Source organism: Nematostella vectensis, chromosome 10 (assembly GCF_932526225.1).
Source record: "Nematostella vectensis chromosome 10, jaNemVect1.1, whole genome shotgun sequence".
Classification (NCBI taxonomy): domain Eukaryota; kingdom Metazoa; phylum Cnidaria; class Anthozoa; order Actiniaria; family Edwardsiidae; genus Nematostella; species Nematostella vectensis.
The window spans coordinates 12909002-12924036 of NC_064043.1; the positions used below are offsets into that span (position 1 = coordinate 12909002).

At 41.7% G+C, this 15035-nt stretch overlaps 2 protein-coding genes across 2 annotated transcripts; both read left to right on the plus strand.

Annotated features, from left to right (window-relative positions):
• Positions 1-2093: 2093 nt before the first annotated feature.
• LOC5512540 (heart- and neural crest derivatives-expressed protein 2) lies at positions 2094-5357 on the plus strand. The gene is made up of 2 exons (XM_001632826.3): positions 2094-2788; positions 3411-5357. Exons 1-2 carry the CDS (start codon positions 2429-2431, stop codon positions 3486-3488), a joined length of 438 nt encoding a protein of 145 aa, XP_001632876.2. The 5' UTR covers positions 2094-2428; the 3' UTR covers positions 3489-5357.
• A 3588-nt stretch (positions 5358-8945) lies between these two features.
• On the plus strand, positions 8946-10922 carry LOC116618359 (heart- and neural crest derivatives-expressed protein 1). The gene is made up of 2 exons (XM_032381908.2): positions 8946-9549; positions 10021-10922. The coding sequence occupies exons 1-2, from the start codon at positions 9127-9129 to the stop codon at positions 10150-10152; spliced, it is 555 nt and encodes a 184-aa protein (XP_032237799.1). The 5' UTR covers positions 8946-9126; the 3' UTR covers positions 10153-10922.
• Positions 10923-15035: the final 4113 nt, after the last annotated feature.

The following is a 15035-nucleotide window of genomic DNA, read 5'->3' on the forward strand; positions in this document are numbered from 1 at the left end:
AAGTGAAATGATTGTAATTTGTCACGCTTATCATCGATTTCTTAAAATGTATTCTCTTTATTCGCATACCCTAATGAAAGTTTTTCAATCTATTAATTATTCAAGCTTGAAGTAAAGATGTTGACGTCCCCAGAAAATACTTTTGGGATATCTATGCGCTATTTGGAATATTTTATTCAATTAATTTGAATTAAATGAAAGTGCGCTTGGATATTTGCAGACTATAATTTTGTAAAATATAAAATTTATTTGATGTTGCCAAAGAGACTGTCTATATATCGTGTCGATTGTCTCCATTTGCAAAAACAGCCATCCCTCGGAGTATTTAGCCGAAAAACACCGCTTTTATGGCCAATTTAGGTAATAAATACAGGCATAGAGACTAAAAAGATCATCGCCTAATAAGTATTTCCCAATTAAACAATAAATAACAGGTCGACTAAAGAAAGCGATAAATAGGCGGTTAATCTGTTGTAGAAAACATGAGAGCCTCGTCTCATTTCATTTTCAATGTACATCACAACAAGTGTTTATACATTTAGCATGGCGGTGCAAAAAAGCGGGTGTGGACCGTGTACGGTCTACCATTTTTAGAAAAATATTATTTCCACTGATGGTAGCCGGATTTCTTCAATCATTCGTCTATTCTATTACCATCACAAAGCTATTTAGGTATATGAAGCTTACAAATGATTTGAAATATATAATAGGGCTTTTTTGAACGGTCAACCGTGGTAGACCGTTCACATAAAAATGAACTTCCTTTTCATCTTAGTAAAACGACGGTCAACCATCTACCATGAGCTCTCTCTCTAAAATGCAAACCCTTATTCAAACAAAACTAGTGTCAATTTATGAGCTTGAATCTCAAGTTGTTACTGTATTATTTTAGAGTTCGAATTTCTTTCGTAAGGCATTTTTAAACAATTTTAAAATGGTTAACCGTTGGTGTTAATCGTTGAGCCACATAAGCAAGAACAGAAGACGTAGTCTTTAAGCCGCTCGATTTTAGCAAATGCTCCACAGAAAAAGCATTGCATACACTTTGCTTGAACTCTTCAAGCATAACTGTGTGTCAAAGTATCAGATATTTAGCAAAACTATTGTAAAACAAATGAATTTATTGAATTGACCTTCTCCCCGAGACAAGCTTGCGTGAATAAATTTGTAGTGAAAATCTCTCACGTAAAAAATTCTTCATAGGCGGTATTTCTTATATGAAGAAACAGATGAGATTGTTTACAATGAAAAATAGTCGTCTCTGAAGCTTCTGTCCATTTTTACGCGCGATCCACGCACGATAATTGTATGTGTTTGATTTTGACGTTCGCATAGTTTTAATGACAAACAGAATATATTGAAGTGCACCCAAACTGCCAAATGCAATATATTTAGCAAAGATCTAGTGGTTGGCTTGAAAACGGCCCAAGAACGCCCCCCCCCCCCCCCCCCCCCCCTCCCCGCTATAGAACCATACAGCTTCAGACATAGGTAGACCCTCTCTGATAATAACTCCATTGTAGGCGCATGGCTTGGATCTGTGGACCGGAAATAACTGATTGAGTCCGGCATGTGTCAGGACCCTTGAGTGGTCAACTAATCCAGTGTTGTTAGTCTAAGCCCTTCTGTCGGCCAAAGGTTAGTTGGAAAATGCCGATAACAGTTAAACTGGAGTAAAACTGCACTCAGCTCAGAATCTGTGGGACAAATCTTCCTAATATCAACTCAATAACATAACTCATTTCCAATTATACTTCGCAGTAGCTTTATTCCATCGTTGTAAGCGTCGCAGACTCTAAGGCACTGTGATGTGTCGGTTAATACAAGGCGATTAAACCCCGCCTTCTGTAATTTACGTTGAGTGAAGACGATACGAGAAGTCTTTGAGATATTCCATGGCTTACCTTAACAAGCGATAGCGTTTAGAGATGTGCGCTTGTCAAATTTGCCAAAAGAGTTATTCAGCTGTCGTGTTATCGAGGTGACTTGAGTTGCGCTCTGCCCGATTATTGGGCCCAGGGATAATGTCGCGTTGATAGTGGGGGCGGACCTGTATTTATAAACAAGTTGAACGTGTCAATTTTCGCCATATCATCTACGGTGTCTGGTCGGTGGGGGACACCGTCCCGGTTTCACAAGGTCCAACATTTGGCACATGTAGTAAATATGCCACGCACGCTCTGAGTAAAAGTGAAAAATTATGGTCATAAGACAGCGAGAACTTATCGCTCAATGTCCTCATCATTCCAGCCTCTAATTGGATAATGACTTTGAAATCAAATGCGATAATTTGGATAAGTGATAAATAAATTTAAACGTGTTTCCGTTAGTTGCTGCTCGGATACAGTGGTGCAGGGTAGCGCTGTACGAGCTGTGCTGTGTATGATTAGCAAACTTGTGCATCACATGACAGTTTTTATGTCGTAAAATGCAAGGAAGTGAAAGCCAGAGTACGGACGACATTGAAGACCAAGGGCAAACTTCCGAGCTAGATTCCCCAGAGCTGCCTGATACGCCGAAAAAACGCTACACTGCAAACCGCAAAGAGAGAAAACGCACTCAAACTATGAACACTGCCTTTGAGGATCTTAGAAACCATATTCCCAATGTTCCACCGGACACGAAGCTATCTAAAATCAAAACGCTTCGACTAGCGATTAGCTACATTCGATACCTAATGGACATCTTGGAAGAGAGCAAAGATGGTAAACCAAGAGTGCGTAGGAACTTTGTTGTAGAGATGGCTTTGCAGAGCGATATGAAAGAGAAAAGAAAGCGGGAGCAATCGGTAAGAGGCAGCCATATTTGCTGTGAGTTAAGATAGGACAAGATTCCTGTCTCTCGGACTCTTGATTCTCGACCGTGAATGAGTTAATCCTGACGGACGCTATCAATGGAGGAGGGGAGATAAAGAGGGCTGTTTTGAATGGTTCGAGATACATATGATCACTGAGTTGTCACTAAGGCTGGGATAATTAATCTAGATATGGTTTTAAAGGGAGGTTTGACGTAAGACAAATAAAGAAACAGTATAAAACCTAGTGGCGAAAAGACTGGAGAGAGTGCTTGTGTTAGCTATGTCAAACCTTGCGTCCCGAAAAAATTCTCGAGTAAATGTCAGGTCTTCAGGTTTGCTTAGCGTACAAAAATAAAATCATTAACTACGAGACTGATACTTTGTTTATTCTTTTAAGTGTAGAATCTTCTCCCCAATCAACTCGGCTAAGTTCACAAGCAAATCGTCTCCTTTTATTCGACTAGAATATTTTGAGAGGCAAGCTTACTTTTTTCGACGCAACATACTCACATGCATAGTTTTTAATGGAATACACACCCCTTAGATTGTTGTTATTGCGGTGAAATGATGCGATAATACTTGTTGTACTAAATAACGCTATTTGATTGTCCAGAGTGTGGAGCTAGCGCCGCGTAAGCGAGGAAGGACGGGGTGGCCCCAACAGGTCTGGGCGATGGAGCTGCGGCAGTGATAGCCACATTCCAACCGGTTTAGCCTGTGTTCAAAGTGGTCAGTGGGAATTGAACGCCAAGTGTAACTGCTACCTGGTTGCACCACAGTTCGTACCATCAAGAGAGACCAGAGAGATATGAACACTGGTTTCCAATACATCGGTGGATCACCTAGAGAGAGAGGATTGTCATGTGTACCCAAAGTACCACCACCAATGGTAAAACGACCACCTCAAACAACTTAGCTGATGGTTGCAAGGGAAATGCAACTAGTATATGGGTGACTAATTGGATATTCTTTCCTGGTATTGTTCAAGAAACCTTCAGTTTCTAGAGTTTGTCCTCGTGCAAGGAAGGGTTGACATTGTTACAAACCACCAAAGTCAGTAAAGCAGTCTGAAATCTACCATCCAATTATACTTGATATTGTTTAACAGTGGGAATAGTTTGGATGATTTGGTCGATGGTGTATATGTATGGCGTGTAAATAATCTCAGAAATAGAAATGGAAGAGGAGTTTTATTTCTTGGAAGAAAATGGATATGGAAATATCGTTAAACATGCAGCATTCACAGCTCAAGCTTGCGTAGACCAATAAAGAGAAAGAAGAGTCTATATAAATACCTCCTAATTATTAGCTGAAAAAGTAATTCCAGCACTACACCGTGGTAACAATTTGAACTTTGAAAAAAAATGTTTTTAAAATTAATCAATGTCAAGCTCATATGCTTGCAAATTACAGTGTGATTTGGTACCAGAAAGGTCCTCGTGCCGAGCAGAGATGTACCAAAGCCATACAAGCTATATACGTCAGATATACCATGGGCCGTGAGTATGGGGAAACTGAGGGTGTTAGGCTCCCCGCGCATGGCAAACTTTTAAATACATTTTTATTATTCAGCCCCCTTACCCCTGGATAGGAGATGAGGAGATATAAGAAGGGAGGAGAAGGAGTAGGAAATAAAAAACAGATTTATAAAGAGGAAAGATAGATGAGATATTTAATTAAGGATTACTCAGCCTCCTTTATCGTGATGACATTTTCGCCAAAATACTATGCGCGACAGGAGGCTAATTCATAAGCGAAGGAAACAAGATGTGTTGAATTATATGATCTGGTATTTTGAGAACTGGGAGATAAGATGAGAGAAAGCGTATACGGAGGGAAAGGGCAAAGGGCTGGAGGTAGTAGATTAAAAAAAATATAGGAGATATTAGAGAAGAAAAGGGAATTATAGAGAAAGAACATGGCAGGGGAAGGGAGTGTAAGAGAAATGTAGGAGGAGGAGGTGGGTCTATAAACAGAAAAATGATATCGATAAAGGGAGCGTAGATATGAGGAAGGAATTAAGAAAAGACGAGGGGTGAGATGAGGGGCAGGACGTGGGGAGGGGCAGAGAAGATGGTATTGGAGGACGAGGAAAAGGGGAGAATGATGGATAAGAAAGGGGAGAGAGGCGCATAATGGTGACAAGGGGGAGGGGAACAGTAAGAGGAGTGCTGTCGGAAGGAGTATTAATAAGGACTACTGTGAGGATAAAGAGAAGGATAAGCATTCGAGGATAAATATGACGATTAGGATTTGGAGGATAAAGGGACTAGAGGAAATGTCCTGGCCAAGAGCATTAAATGTAGCCAGATTGTGTATCCATGGAGCTTGCCGACGATCGCAGCCCTCCGCTTGCCTTGTCAGTAACGAGAGATGTTCGATGATCTTGGTGAATTGTGAAGAGGAGACGGGTTAGTAAAGATGAAGGGATGATTATGAGGTGAAGGAGACGGAGATCTGACGATGAGATCTCGAAGAGATGCAGAGGCTCTGACAACCGTAAAAGTGAACCGAATAAATGAAAGCAAAATGTGTTAGGGGCATTTTTGAGCCGTTATTATAAAAAAGGGGGGTGAAAGTGAAGAAAGGTCTTTTTTGTGTGGAAGAGTGAAATAAACGGTAACAGTAGAACACATGACACACATGATGAAAGAGAAATCATGAACAAAAATGTAGTGTCTAGAAGAAAAAAAATACTGGGCCATAGTAATGGAAGGGGCAAAGGGAGGGAGGGGGGGGCTCATGTCCCCCAAGATTATATAAGAAAATTACCAGACCATAACAATAAAAAAATGTTGCCCAAGATGATGGTGCGCCAGCACTGTCTCTCTAACAAATAGGCACGGTACCAGGCAAAGGCTATGTCACGAATAGGTGGGTTCCTTTATTTGATTCTCAGCCCCTAGATTTCAGATGACTGCTAGGACATCTGACTTCGTGATCACACTGAAAATTGGTGTTTGTGTAGTGGGTTGCGAAATTCGCAAAATATCCACCACACAGTAGAACTGTACTGGGGGAGGGGGGTGGGGTTAGGGAGGTCCCCACCTGATTCCGTGGATCACACTGAAAAGTGGTGTTTGTGTGGTGGGTTGCGAAACTCGCAAAATATCCACCACACAGTAGAACTGTACTGGGGGAGGGGGGTGGGGTTAGGGAGGTCCCCACCTGATTCCGTGGATCACACTGAAAAGTGGTGTTTGTGTGGTGGGTTGCGAAACTCGCAAAATATCCACCACACAGTAGAACTGTACTGGGGGAGGGGGGTAGGGTTAGGGTGGTCCCACCCCCTGTCCCTCCCTCTGTGCGGCGTCTTGTTATTGTGATCAAATTGGAATGAAGGATTTTGAGTATGGACTGTAACCAAACGCCAATATGCACAAGCAATAGAACCCATTAAGTTTGATTTCCATTTTGACTTGTAACGTACTGTGCTCGAATAATCCCGCCTACCCTAAATAAGCGCCTCGCCTTAGAGAAAAAATATGAATTAGTGCCTTCACCGAATACAGCCAAAGAGGAAAAATGTAAATAAGCGACTCCATCGAATAAACACTTCGCCTTTTATTAAAATAGGTCGCGATTACATAGGGGACTGTAAGTTAGAAGGGAAGTTAAGAAAACTGACAGTATATTACACGCACAACATTTTGTCATGGAAGGCTTGTTTTTGTTATGGTTCTGGGAGAATTTACACTCCCTAAACGTTGTAAAAAGTTTTTTCAAATAAAACAGATTTGGAAAAAAGAAACACCTCCATAGTACTGGTCAATAATATTCTGTCACGAGATACTCGCATGAGCGCGCATTATTATTATTATTTGTTGATTTGTTGAAATCATTATAACACTATTTCGTAAAGCAAAATACTCAGCTCTCTCGCATGTCCACGAGTCTTGTGTTTGCGTAATGCCTAGTGCACACAAGCGACATATCGACATAACGACATGCGCGCGCGCACTCTTATCTTCGACACAACGATATGAACATTTCTTTTATGTCATTATGTCCATGTCGTTATGTCGGGCTAAACATAGTGCGCGCGCCCATGTCGTTATGTTGTTATGTCGCTAGTGTGCACCAGGCTTAAGACGATTTATTGGCCCTAGCACAGAAAGACCGCTTTCAGCCAAAGGTGATGTCTTCCTCTTATCGTCTACTGCCCTTGGGCCACACGGGGCAACCACATCTGTGTTCGCGAACGCACAGATGACCGACAGTGACAACAGAGGGGGGCATCTAACACTACTTAGCTGCCACTCAAGCTTTTAAAAATAGTTTATATGTCGCTTAATCTCTCGTTATACTTTATCCCAAGACGGAAACTGTCACAGGGTTAACCTAAAGGTGGTCAGTCCAGCCCACGTATCTACGACATGTCAACCACAATCACCAACCCTTGCACATCGCACACGAAATCCTTTACGCAGCCTTCTGTAACCACAAGCACGCAACAGATGTACGCAAGGAGGAACCATCGACAGCTTGAGGTGTTCGCGATGGCTTGATTGAGACCGAGAGCTTCTGTGAAGTGGTAGACTTGACGGATGCCTAGAGTTGACCGGAAATTGTTGGAAGTTTAAGTGTTTTGTTTCGGCAGTAGAGTGTTTGTATGTTGACGAATAGTATCAGTCGGGTCGACCAGCTGTTATCACAGCCTAATGGTCGAGTTACTCGGCCGATGAAACACGCGCTCTACAATATCTTAAACACAAAGCTACAGCCACTGTTTTTCAGTCAAAACAAATGTTTTATATGACCTCTTATCCAAATTAGTTCCGGAGTTGTTTTGCTTTTTGTACCAGACACAGTTCATGACTTCCTAGGGAGCATCAAATAGTAGAATGCGCTTGATATTATTGCCAGTTGTGCCATAATAAAGTATAAACCTGTTTTTTTTTGTTTTTTTTTTTAATAGGATATCGTTATCGCAAAAATGATCGATCTACCTTTCATTCGGACCGTAAAAACTACTCTTAAAATAAAAGTGCCCTAGATCTTGTAACCACAAAATTGAAAAGGCGTGGTTGTCCTAATACAATACTTTCCTATTGCGATTTTGCACACAAGATATTCATTAAAGTAGCTCTATGCAAAACCTTGAATACGTAAAGTCGAGATACGACCACTTCACCTGATGCATATCTGACATTCCCAGGTGCACTACATAAATACCGCAAACCGATCACATCACGGTGAGAAAACAACGATAAATACGCTCGTATGGAAACGCTACGGGACGGGGAGAGATTATCGTTATACGAAGCAATAACACCACGTAATTCATAGTGCTAATAAAATTAGTAGTGTGCTCTTCCCCGAGTATTATATTGTCTCCTAAAACCGGTCAGCAACTGATAAATGTTTTATTTATGAAATATTTTTATTCCTCGTCTAATGCTACTGTTCTGTTTTATTTAAACAAACTTAAGCCTATATATAAAATACGAAGTGACAATATTCACTCATCATACCCTTACTCCATTTATAAAAATATGGATTAAATTGTTATCTCACCTCGAGCAAACCGGGAGTCGTGGGTGTTTTGTGCTCATAGCATTGCAGTTCGGGTATTAAAAAGACGCGCATTTTATCACCACTTTGCAACTAAAGATTACTTATCAATTGCGCAAAATTATCAGCTCATCCCAGGAACGTCCCTCTCCTAAATGTAACACCTTCCTCAGAAGTGAACACTGATAAAATTTAATCCCGGTAGCTCAAATGTCCCTTGTTGCACAGATAGCAGATTTCCCACGGCGCGCGTACATTAGTCGCGACCGAGAGCTGTCAATGGTGAAACAATGATAATGGACGCGAATTGGACGCAAACGCTGCCCTTTATGTCACTCATCGTGCGATCTGCCGCGTCCAAGTGTCGCGGTGGTTTACTCACTCTGCTCAACACACCTTCTCGGTCTTAAAATATGGTCACTTGAAATCCATAATAACGAATTGTAAACAGCGCACTGACGATTATAAGAAGCGATTAAGCCATCAAGCCATCCATCATGTCAGAAAAGGTCATGCTTGATAGGACAGCGGAAATTGACGCAGACCTTGCCTCGATGTCACCTCAGTGGATCGGTCGGCATGTGTGCCCAAGGACGAGCCCATTGCATGCTGGGACTGCTCCCTCTGCGTTTAACACTAGTCTAGCACCTTGGAGGGAACTGACTTGATCAGCGCTGCTGAATCGCGCTGAACGGTGGCGCAACTGAACGGATAGCGTGTTCAAGCTCGAGAGAAAACACAAGAGAGTGCTAGTCTGGGATAGAGTTTAAGCCCGCTATCAAGATTTTGACAGGCCCTTGTAAGAATTCTTCATTATGTCAGATCATGAGAAGAGCCCATGCAAAAGCGAACCATCCGAACCCGAAATCACAGAAGTCACTGTGATATCCAGCGAAGATGAGCCTTCCGCGGGGAATAAGCGCAAAGCTCGGCCGATCAAAACAACGACGAGTAAGAAAGAGAGGCGACGCACAGAAAACATCAACGCAGCCTTTGCGGAGTTGCGCAAACACATCCCTAACGTACCATCGGACACCAAGTTGTCCAAGATTAAAACACTCAAGTTAGCAATGAGCTACATACATCATCTTGAGCTGCAGCTCTCCGGTGAGGAGAGTAGAGTGGTTATTGTGAAACATGTAACACCGAGCGAACCTCAACCGGTGATCCGCACAAGAGAGCGAGAACCGAGTATAGAGTACGATCTTCCATCGAGTCCTGAAAGAGCTTACGAGGAGGTCAGTAGTAATGGCTTATTATACACCACCAACTCGGTCCCTAATGGACAGTAATGGCCGACTATACCCCCTTACTGATAACCGCTAATTACCGAGTAATTGCTGTGCGTTTATTCGACAAAAAGAGAGTTTAATAGAATTCGCGTTGTCGCGGTTATTTGTCTGCTGCGCTTGGAGTTTTTTATGTCACTCGCATTCTTCCTGGATTAAGTTCTCCCCCGCAGTTTATTTCCTCAACATAACATCTGATATAAATGCCATCACATCACCTGTTTCTTATAATTCTCGCCATGTGACAAACACACGTACTGTCATGGTATAACTGTCATGTTATCACTTGTAAAATTCTTACTACGATGCGAACACGTCTATAAGACCGGATGTTTACTCCGCGTCTTTTGTAAGTCTCTTGTCTCTTATTGTTTACCGCAAATCTCTAAGTGTTTTTATGTTTGTTTTATGGCCCTGTAGGTGGATGAGCCGCGCTCTGGTCGCAGGAGTAGTAGGACCGGATGGCCTCAGCATGTATGGGCGCTGGAGTTAGTCCACGGGAATAAAAAACAAAGTAAAACCACGATGGCTAGACACCAAATCGTCACCTGAACTCCCGGAAAGCCTATAACTTTGGCGTCAAATTGGGAAGAAGGCAAAGAGCCATTTTATTCCGAGAAGAACTCTTTCTACGACAAACCAAGGGAAACTCCTTGGAACGGCGTGATAGTGCAAGCATGCCTGCAGGAAAGAACATGTCTCCCCGGAAATAGCCATCAGATCGTTAGCGAGCTTAAAGAGAATTCGTGAAAAAATAATAATACTTTTTTCGCAGTTGATTATTAGAAACAAGCATCGATTTGGATCCCTTTTTGAGATAGCCTCACGTGAGGTTTTAAGGTTTTAAGTTTTGAGCTATTGTAACGCTGTAGCGGAGCACTTGAAAGAAGTGCGGGCTTCCTTTACAGATACACACGAAAAACCTTGACCACACCAAGATTCAGACTACTATGTATATATTCCTTTGTTTATTGACCGTGGGTTTTAGAGGCTGTCGTATGCTATCAAACTAGCTAGAGCGCGTTTTGCGTTTTTGATGGAATTTGAGGCGTGTTACGAGCGCGAACCGGGATGATCTATTCATTAAAGATTATTAACTTCAGCAAAGCACGGATGGTTTTAGCGATAATAGCTCTATCATACTTTTAAGTTTGTAAATAATGACTGAGACTTAAACAAAATTTCTTTAAGGGTTATTTTTTTTTGTGAGAGAAAGTAGATTGTATTTAAAGAACACTATGTTATTCTAAATTGCCTTATGAAAATCCATGATATGTTTTACGTTTTATTGTACATAACAGATAAATTCAAGCAAAAAGTTATTGTATCTTGTATAACTTTGATAGCAAAACTTCTCGACTTTGCCAGGGCTTTTCTATTCTCCGCGTAGGCGTTTTAACCCGTTTAAGACCCGAGGCGTATTTTCGGCTTGAAAAATGTGGCGTATTTTCGGCTTGAAAAATGTGCGATTGTACTTAAAAAAATCGTACTACTGACTCGGTGTTTTCTTAAAAGGCCTTTTCGCCGCTCTCTGCCCAATGTGTTTCATTGCTGTGTTTATCATGAAAATAATCCTAGTGTTGGTACGGACAATTTAAACACAATGTTGCTTTGCGTAGGGTCTCTCTAGTATCGAAAATGGCTGCCGCCATAACAATTCGTCATTGTTTTAGGTCAGGTTTTTACGCGCGTTTGTAGTAGCACACTAATAGCTTGATTTATGTCTGGATATAACACTATACTATTCATATCAATGCTAAGTACTCTCTTATAAACAGTTCTGCAAGTTAACAGCCAGAAGTCCTGGGTTTTTATACTCGTCAGTGTCTTTAGGCGGCTTATGAGCAAAAGTTCTTTAATTTGTTTTAGTGTTATCCGTACAATAATTATACACACCTCTTTATAAGAAAACTACTAACTTAAACGTGGATTTGTAAAATTTTATTTTGAGTTAAACACAGTTTTCAGCCATTTTTTACTAGGATAGATCGAACCAAAAAATATAATTTATCGATTTTGATTCTTATTTATTTTTCTTGGTTGAATTCCATCACGTGTGGATAGAGGTACTTTGCTTTTATGACTTATAGGAGCTAGGGACTAGAAGTTAATAAATGTTAACAATCGACCCCTGGTCGAACCCCCGCTAACTAGTGGAAAGTGATTTTGTCTATCTGTTCAGAGTTCGACTATATCTAATCTACTGTATTACCACTATCCATGAGACACGCTAGGGTTGGAGTTAGCGGGGTTCTACTGTATTACCACTATCCATGAGACACGCTAGGGTTGGAGAAGGCGGGGTTCTAATGTATTACCACTATCCATGAGACACGCTAGAGTTCGAGTTAGCGGGGTTCTACTGTATAAACACTATACATGAGACACGCTAGAGTTCGAGTTAGCGGGGTTCTTCTGTATTACCACTATCCCTAAGACACGCTAGAGTTCGAGTTTGCGGGGTTCTGCTGTATTACCACTATCCATAAGACACGCTAGAGTTCAAGTTAGCGGGGTTCTACTGTATTACCACTATCCATAAGACCCGTCAGAGTTCGAGTTAGCGGGGTTCTACTGTATTACCACTATCCGTAAGACCCGCCAGAGTTCGAGTTAGCGGGGTTATACTGTATTACCACTATCCTCAAGACCCGTGAGAATTCGAGTGAGCGGGGTTCTTCTGTGTTACCACTATCCGAAAGACCTCCGCATATGTGAGTGGTAACTCGGTGCTCATTCGTTGATGACGCGGTGCTTATTCGGGAGTAACGTTGCGGATTCGGGGAAAATTCGTTGCGCATTCGAGAGTGACTTATGGTGCGCATTCGGGAGTGACTTGGTGGTCATTCGGAAACAGCTCGGTGCGCAAACAGGAATAACTCGGTGCACATTCGGAAGTGACTTGTTGCGCATTTGGGAGTAATTTGGTGGGCATTCGGGAGTAACTTGGTGCGCATTCGGGAGTAACTTGGTGCGCATTCGGGAGTAAATCGGTGCGCATTCGGGACTAACTCGTTGCGTATTCGGAATTAACTCGTTTCGCAGTCGGGAGTAATTTTGTGCGCATTAGGGAGTAACTCGGTGCGAATTCGGGACTAACTCGGTGCGCATTCGGGAGTAACTTGGTGCGCATTCGGGAGTAACTTTGTGCGCATTCGTAATTAACTCGTTGCGTATTCGGAATTAACTCGTTTCGCAGTCGGGAGTAATTTTGTGCGCATTAGGGAGTAACTTGGTGCGCATTCGGGAGTAACTCGGTGCGAATTCGGGACTAACTCGGTGCGCATTCGAAAGTAACTCGTTGCGCATTCGGGAGTAACTTGGTGCGCATTCGGGAGTAACTTGGTGCGCATTCGGGAGTAACTTGGTGCGCATTCGGGAGTAACTTGGTGCGCATTCGTAATTAACTCGTTGCGTATTCGGAATTAACTCGTTTCGCAGTCGGGAGTAATTTGGTGCGCATTAGGGAGTAACTTGGTGCGCATTCGGGAGTAACTCGGTGCGAATTCGGGACTAACTCGGTGCGCATTCGAAAGTAACTCGGTGCACATTCGGGAGTAATTTGTGCACATTTGGGAGTAATTCTGCGCGCATTTTGAGTGACTTGTTGCGCATTCGGCAATAATACCTTGGTGCGTGTTCGGAAGTAACTCGGTGCATTTTCGGTAGTGACTCGGTGCGCGTTCGGAAGTGACTCGTTTTATTGAATAAAATCGGTAAAACCGACAGCTTCTGTTAGATGGTTCATATCGTAAAAAGGTACACTCTTTTTTAATAAGAACCTTTTTTATAAGAACATCCAGCCTGAGATCGCAAACTCTAAGAACGCCGAGGCTCAGATATGCAAATTATTATTAGTTCGTGTGTGTTTATTATGATAACAACTTTATTGATTACTTGTGTAATTCTCTTATTCTCTAAGAGAAACTTTAGTGAGTTTTATATTTTTCATACAAATAAAATTCAAGAATATCCTTAAATATATTATCTGCCTAAAGCTCCAGAAAATATAGAACGGCCCGAAGGATGTGGCGTCTCATTTACTCTCTAAAAGGTTTGGTCCTTGGTCGACTTTTTTTTTTTTTTTTTTTGGGGGGGGGGGAGCAATCGGCACTTTTCCCGTCAAATATTAAATGGTCCGTTCCTAACTCGGAATAACACGGAGTTTTACTCGCTTTTACGTGTCTCGCTTGCCTCAATCTAGTACAGGCCTGGTTGACAGCTTTTAATTAACTTATTCATTTTAGCACTTTGACCCACTTCGCTTCTGAACCGTTATGCGCAAGGCTAGTTATGTTAAATAATCGGTTTTAATGAGGCTGTGCATTTCAAGCCGATCAGCCGAGCTGTATCGACCACAGAAACAGCAGAAACGAGGTGGGATCTATTCTAGCCTGTGCAATCATTAAAAGGTGTGCCATTTATCGCCTGTTGCTGGTGTTAAATTAGCTTTACAAACATGACCGGCTTTTCGCAGGTCCCACAAGCCACCTAAGTGAGAACTGCCAATCAAGCATCACCTAACCACTCCGCTATTCGCCAGTCTCTGGTCACGTACTACTCGTCACTGAGTGTCACGCATTCAAATAGCCTTGCCCTAGTGTGACATAAGCGCTGTAAAAGCAATAAAAAAATACTTATCACTTAAAACCAGCTAAAAGTTTTGATAAAATCTTTGAAATTTTATTTCTGTTTATTTTATTTTTATTTATGTTATTTTATTAGTTTTAAGGCAGGGTGGTTTACTAGTTACGATAATCGCTATGTGGCAAAAAGTTTCGCAATCTTTATGAATAGTTGAAATGCCTTGACACGACTTTCAAAACTACTATGCAAGCACTCGTAGGGTGCGTCGTGGATTAAACCCGTGGGAATATTTACAGAATGCGTTTCCCTTACAATAAGGAAAACATTATCCATAAACGTCAACAAAGCTGTCAACACCAACAAATACTGCCCTCAGGAAAGTGATGGGACGCGGGAAATCCATTTGTCAGCACCCTTTTAAAATAATGTTTTTTGTTTTGTTTATGTTTTTCCAGCAAAATTGCTGTGTTTAGTTAAGCAGAATCGATGCGCTTTTTGGGGCATTTTCCGTTTATACGAACCCCGGTTGCTGTGAAGCGTTTCATACCAATGTCAATAGTTCCTTAAAAAGTTTGACAGAAGTTGGAGTGTTTTTCAACAACAGAAAACAATTTAAACACCACGAACACAATGCGCTGTCACTAGCTCTGTTCTGCTGAGCCTCTGATTTTCTATTCTGCATAACGTATTCGCTTTCAAAGAACCCGTGAAATTCTATACTACACTCTACCCCTTATCGCTAAGAAGCAAGCCAATTTGCATGTGTTTTGTTCGCCAACTTCTACTCTAACCGCAATACATCACGCTTTTGCACAAAAGAAAAGGCTTTGGAAAGTGTTTTTCATTCT